This window comes from Oncorhynchus mykiss, chromosome 12 (assembly GCF_013265735.2).
Source record: "Oncorhynchus mykiss isolate Arlee chromosome 12, USDA_OmykA_1.1, whole genome shotgun sequence".
Taxonomy (NCBI): Eukaryota; Metazoa; Chordata; class Actinopteri; order Salmoniformes; family Salmonidae; genus Oncorhynchus; species Oncorhynchus mykiss.
The window spans coordinates 32457356-32475535 of NC_048576.1; the positions used below are offsets into that span (position 1 = coordinate 32457356).

The following is an 18180-nucleotide window of genomic DNA, read 5'->3' on the forward strand; positions in this document are numbered from 1 at the left end:
GCTAATCAATTTCTAACATTTTTGACATGCGTTTTTCTGGATGTTTTTGTTGTTATTCTGTCTCTCACTGTTTAAATAAACCTAAGATTAAAATTATAGACTGATCATTTCTTTGTCAGTGGGCAAACGTACAAAATCAGCAGGGGATCAAATACTTTTTTCCCTCACTGTAAGTAAAAAGACTAAAGTACTACTTGTTTTTTTTGGGCTAACTGTACTTTACTATTCATATTTTTGACAACTTTTACTTCACTACATTCCTGAAGAAAATAATGTACTTTTTACTCTAAATATTTTCCCTGACACCCAAAAGTATTTGTTACATTTTGAATGCTTCGCAGGACAGTAAAATGTTCCAATTCACGTGCTTATCAATATTATGTGCGAGTGTTTGTGTGTGCTCCTGGCTATCTGTAAATAAAATAAAATGTCGCCTTCTAGTTTGATTAAATATAAGGAATTTGAAATTATTTGTACTTTTACTTTTTTAAACTTTTTAAATGCACTAAGTACATTTACTTTTGATACTTAAGTATATTTAAAACCAAATACTTTTAGACTTTCTCAAGTAGAATTTCATTGGTTGACTTCCGCTTGAGTCATTTTCTCTTACGTTAGCTTTAATAAGAAAATATGGCAATTAGGTACTTTTTACACGACTCGTACTTTGGAGAAACAAGTCTTCTCTACTTAGTCATTGTTCATGTTTGCTGATATGTATGACACCTGCTGAGTCACTGGCATCTCTCACACTCAGTGTGAACGGGAAAGGAATCGGGCAGGTATATGACAAGGCTTGTGGTTTTGGATTCATTTATCCTGGTAGTATAACTCGTATGAATAGGCTAGTATACTTCCCAGATAAACACACATTCCAAACCAGAGCCATCTGGGCAATATCACGTAACCAACCATTGTTGAAGAATATTCCCAATGTCTCCTCGGGTTATTTACAGGGTCTTTGGTAGTGTTAGGGTTCTCAGGTGGACAAAGGTATTGGGTGATATCACAACATTCCACTGTTGTTGGTGTGCTACCTGGAAAGACTTATCTGTCTGTCTGGCCAGACCCAGGAAATGATGTCACAACTATAGGCTCTTCCCCTTCTTTCACCTGAAGAGGAGGAGGGGCCAGATTGAGTTAGGCAAGAGGTGAAAAACAAGGAAGGGAGCTCTCAGTAGGAGGGCAGGTGTGTATGTTTACTTCTTCTGAATGTGTGTTGGAGAGGGAAAAAATAAGGATTTGGGGATTTTTAACACCACTCTGGCCTTTTTAAAGACGGATATGGACGTTCCGGACCCTTCCCATGGGAATATGGGGCTGCTGAGAACCTTTGATTCCTCTGAGTTTGGGAGCTGGGAGAAGATAGGCTCGGGCGGCTTTGGACAAGTATACAAAGTCCGGCATGTACAGTGGAAAACATGGCTGGCTATCAAGTGCCCGCCCTGCCTTCATGTAGATGACAAGTATGTTGGACAGCTGTTTTTATTCTGAGATTGATGGTGTGTGGGGGTGTGAAGAATGTTGTTTAAAGTATTTAAGCCTAGATTACATGTTATATGTTTGATAACCTCTGTGGGCGTCAGACTAAAAAGCAGGAGTTCTCTATGAGTTTGTTCATCTATCTGAGGGTGTGACGTATGCTGGAAACTTAGTCAGCCTTATGTCACAGACTCATTATTTTGTGGGTACTGGAGGGTGGACATGTATGGGGCGGCAGGGTAGCCTAGTGGTTAGCGCGTTGGACTAGTAATCGGAAGGTTGCAAGTTCAAACCCCTGAGCTGACAAGGTACAAATCTGTCATTCTGCCCCTGAACAGGCAGTTAACCCACTGTTCCTAGGCCATCATTGAAAATAAGAATTTGTTCTTAACTGACTTGCCTGGTTAAATAAAGGTAATAAAAAAAATCGGGGTACATTTCTATTATGTAAATGTTGATGTTTTTGAAGTGAGCACTTAGCAGTGGTTACAATGGAAGGCCCTTGAGCAGTACACCTGTGAATGTTTGACTAGATTTTTTTACGTGATACACTCATGCTCTGCTGTAGTGTGGGAAAGAGGACTCTTTCACCCCTGGTGGCATTACCACCACAATTATCGGAGCCAGCCACAAAGGCGGCTGGCTCCGATGAACAGATCAGTCTTCTTTACTCTAATGCCTGGCCCTTTGTCCAGGAGACCCTGCCAGACATTACACTATGTCTCTGGAATGTAAACCTCTTCTTCAGTTTGGTGATGTTTGTTTTGACTCATGATTAGGAGAAGTAGTATGACCTTTATGCCAGGTGTTGTCCAAAGTGTGTGTGTGTGTATCATGGTGTGCTGGGGGGAAAAGTTCAACATTATGCTAGTACTCTCCTTCCTCTCTTACAACACTCCGTAGAATGCCATGTCACCACCCTGACCCAACTCCCTCCGGGAGCCTCAAAGAGGACTACAAAGTCTTAATTTACTTTCGATATTACTTTCCTACTTGATTTCAAAATGTAGCGGAGTGGATGTGTAAATGATTTACAACACAATATCCTTTCATTCCTTTGGCACAACAAGTGTTATTTACGTTCACCAGCAGTGAGAAATATTAGTGCATTTGACTTTTTTTTGGTGGCATATCAAGTTAATGTTTCTGAAGGTGTCAGAGAATGAGGTTGGGAACATTGTATTCAAGAGGCCTCTGTCGTTTTGAGAGCTTTTACAGCTTTGAATACAATGATTGGATCAGGTTGCTCCTAAACTTTATTTCACTTGAGGCAATATACCCACAGACCACAGGCTGAACTTTTAGCTGTTGACAATTTGTTGAGAGATTTAGTCACAGACACTTACACTGAGTGTACAAAACATTAAGAACACCTGTTCTTTCTTTGACATACTAGATGAAGGGAAGAAGACAGGTTAAATAAGGATTTTTAAGCCTTGAGACAAGTGAGACACCAATTGTGCATGTGTGCCATTCAGAGATTTAAGTGCCTGGGTATGGTAGTTGGTGCCAGGCGCACCGGTTTGTGTCAAGAACTGCAATGCGGCTGGGTTTTTCACACTCAACAGTTTCCTGTGTGTATCAAGAATGGTCCACCACCCAAAGGACATCCAGCCAACTTGACACAACTGTGGGAAGCATTGGAGTTAACATGGGCCAACATCCCTGTGCAATGCTTTTGACACCTTGCAGAGTCCATGTCCTGATGAATTGAGGCTGTTCTGAGAGCAAAAGGGGGGGTGTAACTCAATATTAGGAAGGTATTCTTAATGTTTTGTATACTCAGTGTATATTACATTTGAGTTATTTAGGGCAGCGTTATGGATATTAAATTAGCATGCAACATCCCAACTTAAATGTCTCACAGAATGGACAAAATAATATAAATGAAACTTTTGATGTGTGTGTCTATAGTGCTCCTTGGGGGAAGGGTATCCCCCAAAAAAGCAGACTTGTAAATATTGATATGTTGGAGAAATGAAGTAAGTAAGAATGGATGTTACATTAAATGGACAAGCTTTTTGGGAAGACGGAACATATTAGCATATGTCTGTGAATTTGTAAGTCTTAGGTCAAAACATGGATTGCATTTTCGAAGGAAAGGCTTAGCTGAACACAAAAACGCTAATTTAAAAAAAATATTAATTTAAATTATTACTTCGGAAAGGAAAAACAACCGCTATAGATGTTAAACTCTCCATTATGGATGTCACAGAATCTGAAATAGACATTAATTTCTTACAGATTTCTTGATCAAAATCTATAATTTGTTGTCATTCGGAATGTTTGTAGAATGTCAACATAGTACCTTAAGATTGCATTATAACTGTCACGTTCATCATAGTGAGGAGACCAACGCGCAGCGTGGTAAGCGGACATTCTTCTTTAATTAAAGAAAGAACACTGAACAAACCGTGACGCTAATATGAGTAGTGCAGACAGGCAACTAAACATAGACCAAGAACCCACAAAATACCCAAGGAATATGGCTACCTAAATATGGTCCCCAATCAGAGACAACGATAAACAGCTGCCTCTGATTGGGAACCAATTCAGGCCACCATAGACCTACATAAACCTAGACTTACAAAAACCCCTAGACAATGCAAAAACAAACATACCCAACCTAGTCACACCCTGACCAGACCAAAATATTAAAGAAAACAAAGATAGCTAAGGTCAGGGCGTGACAATAACAGGTAGTCTGAATATCATACAAGACCATATCAAAATTAACAGTTTAATTACAATTTTGTATAAAACATTTTTTTCAGAACTATTGTAACAAAATATGATAATAAAACAATGTACATGTCCCTATAGTGCAAATGTCTTTTTCTGGACACTGGATGAAGTCAGTATATTTTGGGGCCTTTCACTTGAAAGACGCAGGCTCATTTTCCCAAAGGCAGGTCTAGGCACTGCATCTCAGTGCAAGAGGTGTCACTGCAGTCCCTGGTTCAAATCCAGGCTGCATCACATCCGGCCGTGATTGGGAGTCCCATAGTGCGGCGCACAATAGGCCCAGTGTAGTCCAGGTTTGTCCGGGGTAGGCCGTAATGGTAAATAAGAATTTGTTCTTAACTTACTTGCGTAGTTAAATAAAGGTTATATAAAATAAAACAATTCAATCCTATGGTTCTAACGATGAACTTAACCTTAAGATGCTTTTGGGAAACTGGGTCCAGCACTATTCACAGGTTGTTGATAAACACTCTTCTCATCTTTCTATCTAAAAAAGTACTGCCATGTATGAGAAATGCATTTCAGCATATATTTTCCAAGAGAATTTTAGCTGAAACACACCATTTTCAAGATATCAATAAGTGCTTCAGTACAAGTCTGAAGAATACATCCCGAAACAAGCAGACAAAATGTGTTGAATGCACACGCGTCTGAAGATAAGATATGATACATCGATATCCATCACATCCACAGCCGTTATGGAAGGTGCAGATATCATAACGCTGAAAAAAATATACAATAATGAAAAGAGATCCCAATTATAGACCATATAAAACCATAATGAAAGTTGGCTTTAAGGAGAAAGTTTCAAGATGAACTGATGTAGTGCATGTTTGTTTTTTAAACTTTTCCTTAAAAAGGTTATGGATATTACATTGCCTGTCCCCGCACCTTCTATCTTTACAAGACTGTAGAACACGCAAAACAAAACTCAAGACACTTCAATTTGGGATATAATTCTTCATTAACTAAGTCGTGAAATATCATTGACTGCAAAGCCTTTTTTGAGACATGGCCACCTACTCTGTAATGGTCAAAATTCATGCAATCACCTACTAAGCCTGAACTCCAACATATAGACCTTAAGGATAATTATGAAAGTGGTTTCATTTGGAAATAACTCACTTTATTTGTGCATTCTCAGGTTGACTTATACATGGAATCGTCTTTTAGCAGACAAACACAACAGAGTGTATTGACTCCTTTATTTGTGTTTGATTGTGTTACTTCCTATGACCATTTATCTCACTTCTCTACCCTATTGCTTTTGCAAAACATTCACAAAGAAAAATATGTCGGATACAAAGCACAAGGAGGAAGTTCTTTAGCTTTGCCAATGACAAGCATTGACATCCTTCTCCAATCAATAGTAGCTAGACTCATGGCACCCACTGAACCCGAGCTAAAGATGTTATCTTCTCTCAACATCTGCAAAGTACATAAACTGTAATTTGCCTGCCTGCTCACTGCCTCCACACACTCCTCTGATTCAAAGCTAGCTAGTGAATTGTAACGGTCTAATGTGATGCTCCATTAGCCGTTACAGGATAGGTACTGTTTGGCATAGCACAGAGAATTTTCAACCAACTTTAAAGGTGCAATGCAACTGTTTTTCTGAATATCCAATTATTTGGGGGGGTAACAATTAAGTACAATAATGTGTTTTTTTAATTAAAATGGTCAAAAATAACAAAAATACACCAAGCTTCATAGCAAAGAGCAATTTCTCAAGCAATAATTTTGCTAGGACTGTGGGGAAGGGAAAACTGAAAACTAGCTGTTATTGGCAAAGAGGTTTGGAACTCTCTTTCTTATTAGTCTAACTAATTTACTGCCTGGTGATATCACCATGCAGGCCAAAACTCTATCCCACCAAAACTGGTTGAAATTTCAGGCAGTCTTTTTAAACAGCTCTTAAAATGCCATTATCATAATTTTCACAATTTCACAGTATTATTCCAACCTCAGTGTTGAAATATATATAAAACCCTTAACTTGGGGATACTACCTTTGTTCTGGATTCGGCCAAACATGTACCTTCTAAAATGTCAGTGTCCAGCTCCATTAAGTAATCCAACAATGTGTATGCCGCCATCTTGTCTTTCAAAACTTCTCTCATTGATGGAGACATGTGAGTGTCATCATGACATGCAGCACTTTGGGGTGGAACCACCTGTCTCAAAAACTTGTTTTATATATATTTCCACACCATGATGTTGGAATAATACTGTGAAAATCATGATAATGCCATTTTAGTGTAAGAGCTGATTGAAATGACCGCCTGAAATTTACATTTTAGATTTTTAGATTTCAGTAATTTAGCAGGCAATCTAATCCAGAGCAATTAACAATTAGTGCATTCCTCTTAAAATAGCTAGGTGGGACAACCACATATCACAGTCATTGTAAGTACATTTTTCCTCAAAGCTATCAGCAAGGTCAGAGCTAGTAAGGGGGGGAAAGTAAAGTGCGAGTGGTAGTATTAGTGTATTTTTTAATATTTTTGTGGGGGGTCGGGGTGAGGAGTTGGTGTGAGTTAGACACTGGTGCCGTGTAGATGGAAACAGAAAAGTCTCTTGTGTAAAACACTCTCCTAACTCCACACATTTGCACAGATTTGTCATGCTTGTCAGATTTATTTAATGAAATGGCTTACACTTTTATTGAACTTGAATGATTTGGTAATATACCCCTTGGCAATTCCACGATATCGGAATTACTCTGTGACTCCAATTTTTCACTTCAAAATGTATGTCAAACAAAAAACATTGATTTCAAAGTTTAACAAACCATGACACTTTGAACAATGTACACAGTAAATTATTATTTTTTTGAAACATTTACTGGAAAAACTTTACATACGCAAAAGTTTGGTAACAGATTTACGGTAAATCTCCCTCAGTTTTCTGTTACAAAACTTGTATCTGCACAGTTCTTCTTGTAAATGTGTTTTTGTAAACTTTTCAGTGGAAATTGTTAAAAGTAGTGGTTGTGCATAGAGTTGTATGTTTTTTTTAAAACTTTGAAATCAATGTTTTTTGTTTGGTATATTGAGTCTCGGCGTAATTCATTCCCATGGAATTGTCCCCCTCGAAACATAAAAAATGGTCGCCTTAGTGACAGAGAGACTACACTACATTGTTTATTTAGCTTTTTACTTTTTAAGATCTTATCAGCATGCTGATTTAATATTGAATGAATCCTTTGAAATCCCAAGTTGTTGCTCATTGCCTTTGTAGTGAAGACACTACCGTATACACACACATTATTCACGAGATTAAGCAGTTTATCCAAGTTTTTTTTCAAAGCCACCTCTCTTTAGATCTCTATACTGAGGTCAGTGGTGATGGGCTACACGGCTCTGTTTGAGTCTGCTAGCCTAGTCGGGCTAACACTGATAAAGGTAATACATAGATCATTGTTCGAAGGTTGAGCAACGAGCACAGAGAACAAGAGGTCTGTTGTGTTCATAACCGAACCGAGATGGATTCTGAGGAATGTCGCTGGGACATCTGCCTGGCTGTCATACTTGGAGAATCTCTGTCCCATAAATGCGTCATGTCTGCAGGGGTTCACTGATTTAACCTGTCAGAGAGACAGGTTAATGCATAGGAAAGCTCATGCGTCTCAGTTTGCTGTCTCCTTGTATTCCCTCGTGTAATTTGGGTTGATGGTAAAAGGTTTTTCAAGTGCTGCTATTTTAACAAGCCTTTGAATACCTGTGTAAGTAAGATAAAATAGCAGCATTTTACGAATTTGTTGTGGATCGAGGGACGTGGATGGATGGGCAGATTTATGAAGACAGCTACATTTAAAATCACTGTTATGTGAATGAGTTATGTAGTTCAGTCTAAACAGACAGCTATACGAGGGCTTTATGTCCACTTGGTGTGATGAAGTCTAAGTTAACAGACAAGCATGTCCTCTGTAGGGAGCGAGCAGAGCTGCTGGAGGAGGCTAAGAAGATGGAGGCGGCTAAGTTCCGCTACATCCTGCCAGTGTATGGGATCTGTGGGGACCCCCAGGGCCTGGTGATGGAGTACATGGAGACAGGCTCCCTGGAGACCCTGCTGGCTGCTGAGCCTCTGCCCTGGGAGCTGCGCTTCAGGATCATCCACGAGACGGCGGTGGGCATGAACTTCCTGCACTGCATGAGCCCACCCCTCCTGCACCTGGACCTTAAACCTGCCAACATCCTACTGGACGCACACTACCACGTCAAGGTGAGACACAACAGTTACTTGGTGTGTTCGTTGGAGTTCGTACAGGGCACTGTGTGGGCAGTCCTTGTACATTTGAGACATAAATATGTCAAATCAATACACTGTCCAATAGAAAAGTCTGATTTTACCTTAAAGTGTGCATTTAGCAAACTTTCACCCAAATTATGTAATTTCTACTACAGAGTGAGTCTTTAAAACAACAGCCCAAACTCAAGAGCTTTCATGTGGTATGTCCTTTAATAGGATTTGCTCAGGTGTGAATTTCAGCTGAGATGTATAGAGGGAGGAAATCTTTTTTCCACTTTCATTTTAATTTAAACGGCCGCCCTGCTGCACACACATGCTACGGGCAGAAAGGTGTCTCCCTCCCAGCCCACCTGCTCTCCTACCTCCCACTGGATGACTAATGGAGGTGGAGGAGAAATGGGTGGGAACCTCATCTGTTTTAATACCTTGATGTAAACAAGGAGCCTGGGCCTGTCTTAACAGGCTGAGTACAGTACTCTGCCAACACTGACTGAGTGTGTGTTCAGCTGCTCGCCCACACATGTAACTCACAGTCAAACAGGGCCTCAACTCCTGACACGAGAGGTAAGTAGAGCACCCACAGGCTAGGACAGGACGTGGCTGGGAAGCACCCTCAGACTGGGACAGGACGTGGCTGCCTCTACCCTCATCAGGGCTCTGCATGCATAGAATACAATAAGGGCTCAGCCATCAGCTTGAGGGTAAAGTTAGTTATCGGTAGCCATAGCCATGACAACAAATGGGAAAGGGAGAGGTCAAGTAGGTTCTTGTCTTAATAAGATATATTCTGTATCTCCAATCTCCCCTTCAGATATCAGATTTTGGTCTGGCCCGATGGAACGGCCTATCCAGAGTAGATGAAATCAGCCGTGATGGGTTCTGTGGCACTATCGCCTATCTGCCGCCGGAGAGCATCGTCGAGAAGGACAGGGTATCAGACACTAAGCATGACGTCTACAGGTGAGCCTCTTCACCTTCACTTCTCTCTGTCCTTGTCTGTCAGAGGAGTGCAACGTTGTCTGTTTAATGCTTAGTCATGTTTTTTTTCTTCAATTCTCCCTTCCATTGTTTGTTTTCACAACATTGGTTTTAATCACTATGAATATGAAATGGATGTATATTAATCAGTTATAAATTATGCTTGGACAACACATAGTGAGTTCAATCATTGATCACCTTTATCAGTGTTGCTTGCTACTGACCTGTTGTTCCCTTCCTGTTACAGCTTTTCGATAGTCATCTGGGGAATTCTCACACAGAAGAAACCTTACCAAGGTGAGACATGTTGAGGAAATGTATGGATGGGTTGAGGATTGGTGTGAGACATGTTGTGGTCGTTTAGGGTTTGTCTTATAAGATTCACTCCCAGTCTTTCTTAAACTCAAAAGGCCTGGTTCCTGGACCGTGATTAAGCGTATAGACTCCTTGTGACATGACCACCAATGTTAGTTCGTCCTGCGTCTCACTAAGTGAAGGTAACAGACATTTAGTCACAGTTGAGTGTTTACCTGGTGAATTCCAGGGAGGCAGGCTGACAGGTGTATTCCCCAGGCATATCCTTTGAATTGAAAGCTGTTGTTCAGGGCATTGACATCCTTGGCATCGGCACCTGTGTCCGTCAATAATGAAGCCCTAGAAAAGCACTCTCCTCCTCCCATGTTCCTCATCCTTCTATTGAACGGTATTAAAGCTACAAAAGAAGCCAGGGTGATCTGAGCTTAACTCCACTGCTTCTGTTTGCTTTGAATCATTGACTGGCTTTCTGGCTGATCCCAATGCCTAATAACAAAGATACCATGACCAAGAAAGTCTGAGACATTTTTCCAGAGAAAGGAAAGGGGATACCTAGTCAGTTGTACAACTGAATGCCTTCAACTGAAATGTGTCTTCCGGCATTTAACTCAACCACTCTAACAAAACATCTATATGCCTTCCTTATCTGAGCATACAGAAAGATTATAATAACGAGGGGTACATACTTGAATTGGTCCTACCCAGACATTTGTTTATGTTGCTTTTCCATACTTTCACCAGCACACAATCAAGGCATAATTCATTGATATGATCCAGGCTCTAATTTGTCTTTTGAATAATGGGGCCTGGTACACCTTTTGTACTGAGTTATCATATGAACAGTAGAGAAATGAATGAAGTGTATCAATGTGTCTTATATATTGTGTTGATTGTATCTTTATGTCCTCTATTTCCTCCAGGGGAGAACAACATCCTGCAGATCATGGTGAAGGTGGTGAGAGGGGTGCGTCCCGATCTCAATGTTGTGCCCCGGAGTCGACCCCAAGCCTGCACGGGGTTCCTGAGCCTCATGCAGCGCTGCTGGGCCCCCCTACCTGATGCCAGACCCAGCTTCCAGGGTGAGTAGACATCCAATGGGGCCTATGCCTGTAAGGGATAGGTGTTTGTGTTTATCTTGAGGCTTGAAAGCAGGAAGCACACAATTCAAGTGTAGTAATACATACACAAAGTCATGATGTACTGTACATATATTTTTCTGAAATGGTGAAATGTAAACCATGGGATGCTATTCTGTACATCAAACCTGACCTTTGTTGTCTTCTGTCTGCAGAAATCACATCAGAAGCCGAGGAGCTGTGTTCTAAACCCCAAGAGGAGTCCAAGAACCAAACTCCTATGCCTGAGAATAACCATTGCAATGGACTAACCACTGACCAGGTAGAACCACACATACCATTAACTTATATTGCCCTGCTTGTAAATGACTGTTGTAGCTCGAAATGGCTTATTTTTAATGGAATATCTACATAGGCGTACAGAGGCCCATTATTAGCAACCATCACTCCTGTGTTCCAATGGCACATTGTGTTAGCTAATCCAAGTTTATCATTTTAAAAGGCTAATTGATCATTAGAAAACCCTTTTGCAATTATGTTAGCACAGCTAAGACTGTTGTTCTGATTAAAGAAGCAATAAAACTGGCCTTCTTTAGACTAGTTGAGTATCTGGAGCATCAGCATTTGTGGGTTCGATAACAAGCTCAAAATGGCCAGAAACAAAGACCTTTCTTCTGAAACTAGTCAGTCAATTCTTGTTCTGAGAAATGAAGGCTATTCCATGCGAGAAATTGCCAAGAAACTGAAGATCTCATACAACGCTGTGTACTACTCCCTTCACAGAACAGCGCAAACTGGCTCTAAACAGAATAGAAAGAGGAGTGGGAGGCCCCGGTGCACAACTGAGCAAGAGAAAAGTACATTAGTGTCTAGTTTGCGAAACAGACGCCTCACAAGTACTCAACTGGCAGCTTAACAATGTCTACAGTGTATTTCTGATCAATCTGATGTTATTTTAATGGCCAAAAAAACAAGGACATTTCTAAGTGACCCCAAACTTTTGGATGGTAGTGTACATAGCTACATAACTTGATGTTTTAACAACATGTCAACATAAAGGTTGTCAAAGAGTCAAGGGGTTTGTTATTGTATTTCTAACATAGCTGTGTCTCCAACAGAATAAAGAGCAGAAGCCAGTCAGGCCCAAGTCTGCCATGTTGCCAGAGAAAGACTACAGCCTATCAGAGCTGCTGAGCCAGGTAGACTTTGGGATATCTCGGAGCTTTGACCATGTGAAGGAGGACTGCTGTCCCAGCAAAGACAACACCAGCAAGAGACTGTCAGGAATCTCCTCTGTAGACTCTGCCTTCTCCTCTCAAGACTCCATTACCCTCTCCTTTGAGAAAGAGAATACCTGTGGTAAGAATGGTTGTGTCTTGGCATTGTCTATGGTTTCCTTTAACAGATGACATGAATTCTTGTTTCTCATGGTGTTATATCCTACAAATAAGTAGTCCAGTTCTGAATGACTTCTGGAGCATGCAAAGTGTCTCTTTTAACTTTAGGATAATTTCTTTGTGGTTTTGTCCCTGACTCTATACTGTGTCTTCTATCTCCTTGTTGTTTAGACTCTGGGGAGGTGCAGAGGAGGAAGCTGTGTGACGCCATCCGTACCAAAGACATGTCCAAGCTGATGAAGATCCTGCAGCCTCAGGACGTGGACCTCCTATTGGAGGGCGGCTATAGCCTGCTCCACCACGCCGTCACGCAGGCCAACGAGGAGGCAGTCAAGTTCCTGCTCCTCAACCATGCCAACACCAACCTGGCCAATGCCCACGGCTCCACCCCCCTTCACCTGGCCACCGAGAAGCACCTGAAGGGCCTGGCCGAGCTGCTGCTGGGCCGCCGGAGCACCAACGCCAACGCCCGGGACGAGGACCAATACACAGCCCTGCACTGTGCTGCTCAGAACGGGGACGAGGCCATCACCCGCCTTCTGCTGGACCGCGGCGCCTCCATCAATGAGACGGACGCCCAGGGACGTACACCTGCACACATCGCCTGCCAGCATGGCCAGGAGAACGTGGTCAGGGTGCTGCTAAGCCGCGGGGCAGACGTCCACGTGAAGGGCAGAGATGACTGGACGGTGCTTCACTTGGCTGCCTGGCAGGGCCACCTGGGCATCGTCAAATTGCTGGTGAAGCAGGCCGGGGCGGACGTAGATGGGCAGACCACTGATGGCCGCACCCCGCTGCACATGGCCTCCCATAGGGGGCAGTATAGGGTGGCAAGGATCCTGATAGAGCTGGGGGCAGACGTCCACGTGACCTCCACGGGCCTCCACACCCCCCTGCATGTGGCGGCTGAGACGGGCCACACCAGCACCTCTCGCCTCTTAGTCAAGCATGATGCTGATATCCAGGCCCGGACCACCCAGGGTCATACCGCCCTTCACCTCGCTGCTCAGCGTGGCCACCTGCCCACAGTGAAGATGCTGATCGAGGAAGGGGCAGACCCCTACTGCACCAACCAAAACCTGCGTACCCCCTGCCACCTGGCTGCAGAAGGGGGGCACTGTGAGGTCTTCAAAGAGCTTCTGGTCCACTGCCCTGAGGGTGCCAGTCTGTCAGACGAGCAGGGCCTCACCCCTCTTCACCTGGCTGTGAGAGGAGGCTACACAGATATCACCAGCATGCTGCTAGCCCAGGGGGTGGAGGTATCACAAGAAGTACCACAGGACTCCATAACCCTACCAGAGGAAGTACCACAGGACTCTATCCCCCATTACACACTGCAGCCAGCACCAGAGGACTACCCAAAGCTTCTGGATTGTCAGCCAAGCTCGTTGGCCAAGTGTCTCCAGAGAAAGGTTGTAATCTTGAAACTGACGGAGCGTGAAGGAAATGACTGTCCAGAGGAGGGAGTCACGCTGTGACTGCATCGTACAGAACTGTCCTGGAATTAAAAACAGTCAGGGATCTCTTCTATTCCCTTCCCCTTGGATGTGATGGGAGAGGTGTCTCGAGCTAAAGAGACCAGCAGTTGTATTAGTTTTTTTTGTACATACTATTTTGATTGTGTCTTATTTTTATGGCAGTCTGTGATTGATCATTCATTTCCAGATGTTATGATTATTTGGTTATTTGGGCCTCTCAAAGCCCCTGTTAACGCCCTTCATTACTTTGGTATCTTGTCAGAGAAGGAAAGTTTTAATGTAAATATGTATACTGTATAGAGAACCATGAGCTCATATAAATCACTTTGTTCCTTTATGTTAAATATAGACTCCATGTCATGTTTTTCCCTTAATGGTGTAGCTTTTCTACTTTGCATATGCACATTCATGGCCCCGAGTAAAAAATAATGTTGACATTATCTGTGGAATGCCATTTGTATTTTCCTTTGCTATCGACTTACTGTAGCTGGTATGTTTAAACATGTCCATAAGCTATATTCTCTAATAAAACAACAGTGTCAATACAAGTGTGTGTGTGTGTGTGTGTGTGTGTGTGTGTGTGTGTGTGTGTGTGTGTGTGTGTGTGTGTGTGTGTGTGTGTGTGTGTGTGTGTGTGTGTGTGTGTGTGTGTGCGCGCACCCACCCACGTGCCCCTGTAAATGTGTGAATGAAAGAATGATGGCCATCTTCACTGCCAGGCAGAATGGACATGTCTCTATCTGCAGCCGGCTTTATTCTTATCATTCCTGCCTGCCTCTCCCCCAGACCCTACAGAGCATTCTCAACTTGGCATCATCCATGGGAACTGCCCTCGGGGGGGATCGCAGGCCAGGCAGGTGGGTTAGTGGGAGGGGAGTGGGGTGGGGTGAGGAGGGGGGAACATACCTGCCTTTCCAGGCTGTTGGCTAATTCCTCAGACCATTTTAAATTTTCATCACTCTCCTAAACCTACGTTCCATCCTTGATGTTGACGCCTGCAGGGCTAGGCCTCTTGAGACCCGAGTCTGAAGCCCTCCTGAGCTGAGCTCCGGTGAGCCTTGTAATTGCCCTGGTTTAGTGGTGAGTTCTGTGTAATCAGAGGCTTTGGTGTGTGTGTGTGTGTGTGTGTGTGTGGGTGGGTGAGGGGGTTGTGTGTGTCTGTGTGTGTCACCTGTTGCTGCGTGATCCTACAAAAGCCTCAGTGGTGTGGAACCTCCGTTACTCAATCTGGGGAAGATTGAGTAACAGCAATCTTCCGCCTCACTTATCATGGCATTCTATTATGTTCCTTCACTGTACCCTTTCTACACAGTAGCTTGTTATCCAAGTACACTCCCTATAATTGCACTGTGCCACCCTTGTAGTGTTTGATGAATAAGTAAGTAGAGCATTTAAATGGATTTGACTCTCTATGCCTCTCATGAGAATAACACACACTGCTATGACTCATTGCTCCCTCTTAATGGCCCTCATCTCTACATCTTTTGATTGTGACAATGTGCAGAACATTTTCACACATATATATCATCTAGAGTACTTGGTAGTTCAGTAATGAAGCAGTCATGAGTCCTTAAGATTTTTCAACAATCCATTTTTAATGATAATGCTTTGGTAATAAAACAATAATAATGAATGAACATGAAAATAAGGCTAAAAGATGTGGTTATTTCAGTTATCCATGTTGTTGGCACTGCCCTCCTCTGTGTTGCTGCTAGACACACACTGTCCAAACAACTGGAGGTCACACAGGCTGCCCAGGCTGTCTACCTCATAGAAGAACTCCATGCCAGACTCCCCTGCTGCGGTTATGCCCACAGACCCCTCTGATCCCTGCGACTTCAGCAGGCGCTGCATACAGGCCTCTAGGTCCTCCTGGTCCAGGGAGTGATCCAGGGTGGAGGGACACTGACCCCTGCCTGAATCCTCTTGGGCGGGGCTGGACAACACTCCCTGTGGCACCAGAACACTCAGCCCAACCTCAGCCTGCTGGCTGGGTTCCTCCTCAGACTCACAGTGGAAAATCTTCATAGCCTCCTCCAGAGAGGTGACTGCAGGCAGGGAACTATCTCCTAACCCCTGCAGGGACAGGCTGGGGCCGGTGACCTGGGTCAGAGAGGCCTGGGAGACTCTTGCAGCCCTGAGGCTATAGCTCTGGAACTCGAACAGAGGGTGGTTGGAGCCTGCCTGGAAGTGACCTCCAAGCTGATGGTGAGGGGCCAGGTGAGTGCTGCTGTCTCCGGCCTGAGGGAGGAGGCCAGTGGGGGCTTGTTGTGGCTCTGTGGAGAAGATAGGGTACATCCTAGCATCCATGGGCCCTCCTGTGAGGTGTTGCCTGTAGGACCAGGGGACTCTAGCCTGGTAGGCCATCCTGTTTGACTCAGGCCTCCACTGTGTGGCACGCTGGTCTTGGTGTAGCTGGTGTTGAGGCAGCCAGTAGAGCGCACTGTGCATGTACTGGGCAGACACCCGTTGGGCCTGGGTGGCAGAATGGGATAGGTAGCCCTGGGTCCTCCCTGTCCATGTCTGTGGGTAGTACACCTGGGCATGACTGTGGACCCATGACCCCTTGGGCTGCTGAGGCCACATGTATGGAGCCTGCATCTGCGTGGAAGTGGTGTCCAGCATGGCTGAGGAGCTCATTTGTCTTATGTCACACACTAGACAGAGATGAATATGGAATGTCAACAACCACTGGGCAACAACTGGTTGAATCAACGTTGTTTCGAAGTCATTTCACCAAAAGGGAATTTTGTCTTTTTTTCACCAAACTTGAACCTAAATCCGATAACATGGTGACATTTTTTGTTGATTTCACAAGGAATTCTTGTTAGTTGACAACTCAACCAAATGTAAATCAAAACTAGACGATGAACTGACGTCTGAGCTCAGTGTGAAAGTTTCTCCCTGAATTTACAGCACAACATTTTGGTTACCAAGCAAGCTACGTTCACTTGAACAACTACCAATTAAGTTCAAGATATAACTAGGTCTCACCTGGAGAGAGGCCACCAGTTATTCTGCCAGGAAGAAGTTGGTCTTTTTGGAATTGAATCATGTCACTTTCTGTCAAGAGTAGGTGGTGAATGATCATTTGGTTTTGTTGTAATTCAAGTGATTTCTGAACATTCTGTTTGGCATCATTCCTGAGGCAACGATGTTCTATGGATGAAGGCCCTTATGACATAAGAATATTCTGGTGGGAGAACTATATTGTTTTGTTGTGATTCAAATTATTTCTGAACATTCTGTCTGCTATTGTTCCTGTGGAAACCAAGTTCTATTGATATTTTGACATTCTAAGATTCAAAATGTTTTTTACTATGGGTGTGCTTGTAAATTCACTCTGGAGTGCCAGAGTGCGCTCAGAGTGCACTCTGGGCTTTTGTAAATTCAGAGCATTTCGTGCTTGGAGCATTCAGAGCGCACACTGGACGCTCTGGCCGAGGAGTAGGGTTGATCAGAATGTTCTGACCTCACAATGGCAGTCAAGCACCCAAGCTAACTGGCTAAAGTTGGCTAGCTTGCTAGCTACTTCGAGACAGAAATGAGAGAGAACCTCACCGACCATTTTACTCGCCCTAGCAGAGCTGGTTAGGCTGTTTTCATGTTATCTAGAGCATTGGTGACTATAACATGCTGACTTCAACGGGCACGCGCCATCACACGTATGTTGATTTTGTCCATCTGGACGCAATCAGGACACGCAGGTTGAAATATCAAAACAAACACTAAACCAACTATATTAATTCTGGGACAGTTCGAAACACATGAAACATTCATGGACATTTAGCTAGCTAGCTTGCTGTTACTAGCTAATTTGTCCTAGTATATAAACATTAGGTTGATATTTTACCTGAACTGTACAAGATCCCTGGATATTTGTAGAATATCAACCCATTTTGAGTCACACAAAATCATGTGTTCTCTACTCTGACAATTAATCAACAGATAAAAGGGGAAACCTAGTTAGTTTCTAGTAGTCTCTCCTCCTTCAGTCTTCTTCTTCTGTGGTATATTGGTGATCGTGCAATTGAATGTGCATCTCACCACCTACTTTGCGGGATGGAAACAAGATTCCCAAAGATTTAACAAAATACAAAAAACAAAATAAACTACCAAAAAATACATTCATAAACTAAATCAAATAACATTTCTTTAAAAATACAAATAAACAGAACAAGCAAGGGTCAAAACCGGGAGGACTAGAAAAGGCAACACGGGAAAACCACTGATAGGCTTGGACATACAAGACGAACTGGCGAAGAGAGACAGGAAACTGGGGAAAACATACTGGGGAAAACAAGCAACACCTGGAAGGGGTGGAGACAATAACGAGGACAGGTGAAACAGATCAGGGTGTGACAGTTTGCCCTTTTCTTGTGGCAACAGGTCACAAATATTGCTGCTGTGATTGCACACTGTGGTATTTAATCCAATAGATATGGGAGTTTCTCAAAAT

The 18180-nt window shown here is 43.2% G+C and overlaps 2 protein-coding genes across 3 annotated transcripts; one reads left to right on the forward strand and one right to left on the reverse strand.

Annotated features, from left to right (window-relative positions):
• The first annotated feature begins 1115 nt into the window (after nt 1-1115).
• Nucleotides 1116-14016, forward strand: LOC110537467 (receptor-interacting serine/threonine-protein kinase 4). Of its 2 annotated transcripts, XM_021623529.2 has the most exons (9): nt 1116-1189; nt 1279-1466; nt 8159-8450; nt 9289-9437; nt 9703-9752; nt 10691-10849; nt 11062-11168; nt 11965-12205; nt 12415-14016. In XM_021623529.2, the coding sequence occupies exons 2-9, from the start codon at nt 1285-1287 to the stop codon at nt 13719-13721; spliced, it is 2487 nt and encodes an 828-aa protein (XP_021479204.2). In that variant the 5' UTR covers nt 1116-1189; nt 1279-1284; the 3' UTR covers nt 13722-14016. The 2 variants fall into 2 exon arrangements, with proteins under 2 accessions (XP_021479204.2, XP_021479203.2); XM_021623528.2 differs by having other exon boundaries at nt 1134-1466.
• A 1286-nt stretch (nt 14017-15302) lies between these two features.
• Nucleotides 15303-17765, reverse strand: LOC118937881. Its single transcript, XM_036939653.1, has 2 exons — nt 17575-17765; nt 15303-16378 (listed from the first exon to the last, which is right to left on the reverse strand). The coding sequence occupies exon 2, from the start codon at nt 16359-16361 to the stop codon at nt 15390-15392; it is 972 nt and encodes a 323-aa protein (XP_036795548.1). The 5' UTR covers nt 16362-16378; nt 17575-17765; the 3' UTR covers nt 15303-15389.
• Nucleotides 17766-18180: the final 415 nt, after the last annotated feature.

Bases quoted from the DNA above. Each gene is read 5' to 3' on its own strand.
- LOC110537467 (XM_021623528.2), top strand. From the start codon at position 1,213: ATGTGTGTTGGAGAGGGAAAAAATAAGGATTTGGGGATTTTTAACACC. The intron at 1,467-8,158 runs GTATGTTGGACA...TGTCCTCTGTAG, and splicing joins TGCCTTCATGTAGATGACAA to GGAGCGAGCAGAGCTGCTGG. The intron at 9,753-10,690 runs GTGAGACATGTT...TATTTCCTCCAG, and splicing joins ACAGAAGAAACCTTACCAAG to GGGAGAACAACATCCTGCAG.
- LOC118937881 (XM_036939653.1), bottom strand. From the start codon at position 16,361: ATGAGCTCCTCAGCCATGCTGGACACCACTTCCACGCAGATGCAGGCT.